The sequence below is a fragment of the Etheostoma cragini genome, chromosome 9 (assembly GCF_013103735.1).
Source record: "Etheostoma cragini isolate CJK2018 chromosome 9, CSU_Ecrag_1.0, whole genome shotgun sequence".
Taxonomy (NCBI): domain Eukaryota; kingdom Metazoa; phylum Chordata; class Actinopteri; order Perciformes; family Percidae; genus Etheostoma; species Etheostoma cragini.
In genome coordinates this window covers 25,197,240-25,201,760 of record NC_048415.1, presented here as the reverse complement: position 1 = coordinate 25,201,760, position 4,521 = coordinate 25,197,240, and the positions used below count along the sequence as shown (strand labels likewise).

The 4,521-nt window shown below is 43.5% G+C and overlaps 1 protein-coding gene across 1 annotated transcript in view; it reads left to right on the top strand.

The window, feature by feature from the left end:
* The window catches only part of LOC117950162 (histamine H3 receptor), a 5,964-nt gene extending 1,972 nt beyond the window's left edge, over positions 1-3,992 (top strand). The window contains exon 3 of the mRNA XM_034880941.1: positions 2,160-3,992. Coding sequence (XP_034736832.1) covers positions 2,160-3,017 — 858 coding nt within the window. The 3' untranslated portion in view covers positions 3,018-3,992. The remainder of the gene's footprint in view (positions 1-2,159) is intronic.
* Positions 3,993-4,521: the final 529 nt, after the last annotated feature.

The window sequence follows — 4,521 nt, the reverse complement described above, 5'->3', positions numbered from 1 at the left end:
ATAGTGAGGAGATGTTTTTTACAGTGTGATCTGGGGACAGGCAGCTAGCAGATAGTGAGGAGATGTTTTTTACAGTGTCATCTGGGGACAGGCAGCTAGCAGATAGTAAGGAGATGTTTTTTTACAGTGTGTTCTAGGGACAGGCAGCTAGCAGATAGTGAGGAGATGTTTTTCCAGTGTGTTCTAGGGACAGGCAGCTAGCAGATAGTGAGGAGATGTTTGCTGCATGTGAAAACAAATGTAGCCTAAAACGCTTGCCATCGGTCAGAGCCCCTTTAATCTAGTAAGTGAATATTTTGGACTCAGCAGTCTAGGGTTAAATATACAGTACAGTAATGTATGTCAAGGGGAACTAATTTTACACGTCAGTCAATAAAACCTTTTATAATGTCTTCTGTTGCTCTGGATGAGCTCTTCAATGCTAGAAAAAGGATATGGTGACATCAGGGCCATCGTCATCATTGGTGGAGGTGTGAGGTTTGGACGGAGAGGGCCTTTAGGAAAGAGTAAGGGTCTGGGGAAACTTGCTTTTATGTTGCATCATGGAAAAAATGTTTTGGAGCTTGACTCATACTTGAGACAAAAATTCAGGATCTCTCTCCCTGTGCTGCTTCAATTTTGTCCATTCCATTTTTTTGAATCCGTCTGTTGTGAGTTTCCCCAACTACACAGAAGTGCCAGACGGCCTCCTTAGATCAGGGTTTTAACCAGAAGAAAAAGTAGCAGATATTGATTGCCCCTATTGACGTAATTGGAGTAAAACTTGAATAATTTTCAGTTGATGTTTTTAACACAGGGTTCTACATCCAGTATGATCAGATCAATTATAAAAGATAAAATCTCCCAGTCAATGTCTATTTGTGCTCAACTGGCATAAAACTGAAATATTTCAGTCGGCTTTTTAAAGGTGCCCTGCCACACGTATTTCAGTACTCTGTGGTAATACATGATGTTCTACCATGGACTTTGGTGGTTGGTTACCTTGGTTACCCTGGTTACCTTGTTGCAAGCCATTCTAGCGTGGTATGGAAAGCCTTCAGGAAGACTTAGCTCCATTTGGGCCAGTTCTCATTAATATTCAACCAGCTAAGCTGTTTGACTCTGATTGGCTAATAGCCAATGAGAGCCTGGCTAACAGCGCATGAATAATAATGAGCTCAGGCAACATGACATCATCCTGACCAGCCGTTGTGATTGGTCTGATTTCTCCTCTTATTTTTTTCCAGTGGCTAGAGCTGACAGAGGAGGTAGCAGTTCATCTTCACATTCACAACATAACATAAATACATATGGACCTGACATATTTCAAAAAACGCAAGCAAAAACGGTTTTGTGTGGCCGGGCCCCTTTAAATAACTAGACTTGTCAGATGCTACATTTACAAAAAAATTGTATTTAGCTGCTAACCGAGAGGTGTAAAACATCTTTGCTTTTGACAGCTTTTATCTCTTTTAATTTGAGGGTTTGATCTCAGCAGATTAGTATGGTATTTTATTTATTTATGTGTGCATTCATTCTCAATCCGTAGAGAGCAGCATTATTCGTAATTTACAATGGAAATGGGGAGTCTTGGGCTTTTTGTAAACCCTCAATAGCAGGGCCAGAATCCGTTATTAGCATCTTGAAGGGGCTCCGTTTCAGTATTTATTGATTCAGAGAAGTGGATTTGTTTAAGTTGCTCTTTAACTTAGGTGACAGCAGCTGTTGCAGAGAGAGAATTCATGGTTTTAACTGTGTTTTTTAATACACAAATAAAAAAAGAGAGCAGGAATGCTAAATAGAAGCCTTGCCTAACAAAAGAGTTTAGTCTGAAAAGAGGTGAAGTGAAAATGGAGCGAGTGTGAAAGCGAATCAGCGGAAGCTAATATCGAGGGAGGAGTGGATCGGGAGAAGCCAGATGTCTCTTTCATACTCCCCTTTAGTTCCCCTCCTGTCTTTGGCTTCAGTGAGTCATCGCCCAATGAGAGCCTTGCGAGTGGGTTTTATTTACAGCATCTCATAATACAAACTGGGCTTTCTTTTCTAACAAGGCACCCAGAGCAGAAACAAGTGCTTTTGTTAATACGCGAACAGCTGTGGAATGTAACAAGTAGTGTTAATTGTCACGCAGATTTTTGTCATTGCTGTGAGTCACCGCTTGTGTCTCTCTTTTGACACAGGTTAAATACAGAGCGCAGCGAAACATGACCCGCCAGGCTGTGTTGAAGATGGTGGCGGTGTGGGTGTTGGCCTTCCTCCTTTACGGCCCCGCCATCATCTTCTGGGAGACGATCGTCGGCGAGAGCGTCGTCCCGAGTCACGAGTGCTACGCCGAGTTTTACTTCACCTGGTACTTCCTGCTCAGCGCGTCCACCTTTGAGTTCTTCACCCCGTTTGTGTCCGTGGCGTTCTTCAACCTGAGCATCTACCTGAACATCCATCGCAGGACCAAGGACGACGGCGGCGCCTGCGCCGAGGAAGACGCCAAGACGCAGAGGATCGGTAAGAAGCTGAGGGACGGAACAGCCTGGTCCGTGTTCTTTGTGAAGACTCGGAAGGTGTCTTCTAGCGAGCCTACTGCTATCTCGGCGGTTATCGAGGACGACAACGTCCTCTCCCCGTCTTCCTGCGTGGAGCCAAACAGTCAGGTATTCACGCAGAGGGATAAGTTCTCTCCAGACAGGAAAAACTCCAGGTTGTTTCAGCACACGGGCTCATGCATGGGGCCTGGCCGTAGGAAACAGAGATCTCGCCTGACTCGAGACAAAAAGATCGCCAAATCTTTGGCCATAATTGTCTGCATTTTTGGGATTTGCTGGGCTCCTTACACTCTGCTAATGATTATCCGCGCCGCCTGTAGCGGTGAGTGTGTGGCGAACTACTGGTACGACATCACGTTCTGGCTTCTGTGGTTGAACTCGGCCATCAACCCGTTCCTTTACCCGCTGTGCCACAGCAGCTTTCGAAGGGCTTTCTCAAAGATACTGTGTCCGAAAAGACAATCAGTCCAGCCTCAGATTGAGGCTCAGTCTTGTTAGATGAACTCAATTGAACTTCCATGCTTTTATGAAGGCAGTAACCATTGTTGGTCAAAACACTATAAACATCCATATACTGTTCTTCCATCAAACATAATAAAAGAAAATAAAAGAATCCAGTTTTCTAAAATACGAAATGTTTGCGAGGATTGTCACAGCATATCTGTCAGCAATATGACATTTCAGCACAACCACGAAAGGTGCCAGAAGACAAACTGAAGTTATATTATCCACAGACAGACAATCTCTGTAAGTAGGACAGGAAAAAGGGACGTGCTTTAAGCTTTATCACCACTTGTTTACGTCCCCAATGCTGGGAAATGAGGACTAGAGCCAGATTGTGGGTGATGATAAGTTAGTCTGACATTTAAGGGAGAAATACAGCACCACCAAGTTGTTCAATTATTTTCGGTCTGCTTGGAAAGCACAGCGGAGGGAGACTGCAGCTTCAGATAACATCCCGTTCCTAACAGGGCTGCTGTGATGAGAGAACCTTTGAAGCATGTTTAGATCAAATGGAGCATTTTATGATATTTTGTTTTTAGGTTAATTTTTTGGGGGCATTTTTGTCCTTTATTTTGATAGGACAGCAGAAGACATGGGGAGGAATGACATGAAGCAAAGGGCAGTAACCTCTATGTATGGGCGTCCACTCTACCGGCTGAGCCATCCGGGCGCCCAGGATTTTGTTAAATTTCATAATCTCTCTGAAACCCTGGCTTTTTACATAGGTCTTCAAGAAGATGCTTTGCAAATTCAAGCTTTTTAACATGCAGCAAGAGAATGACAGATATGGAATCCTCACATTTCAAAGCACCTGAAGAGAGCAGATGTACCTGTGTTTGTTTACTGTGGTTTGTCAGTGATGTTTTATTTCATTTTATCTGAAAAGTGGGCCAGGGTCGCGGGGAATCAGCTGTCATCTGCCCACACTGAACCTGCACTTGATTGTAATGAGGTGTTTTTGTTGATGTTAAAACATGTACAGCACAACAACAACAAAATGGAACCTTTTTGTACAATTTTAGGCTCGTTGGAGATGAACTGCGCCTCGCCTGTGAAGTGGACGAGAGCAGGTGGCAGCAGCCGGGTGCGGGGCTAAAATCTGCTCTCAAGCTGGACAGTTTGAAGCCGTTTCCTGCAGCCTTCAGGCTGGACAGGAAGTGACAGAAACACTTTGGTCCGATTCTGATTCAATAAAATGTTATCAGATCCATAGATCCGCTTACACAGTCTCCAGTTTTAATTATGACAAAGTAGCTGTCAAAATGCTCTACCTGTGATATATCGCTGATGTTAATTAACAACAGACTGTATATGATCTGTAATCTGAACAGATTTATTCTCTCTGACTTCTTAACATCACTATCAGCCACACGTGTTCTGGACAGAATAAGCCTTTAAATCAGACCAATAGCAGTTAAAATCCCTCTGATTCAAAAACATTAAAAAGTTCACACAACACGTCATTATTTTGAGTCGCTTCTGAACCAATCAGCTGTTA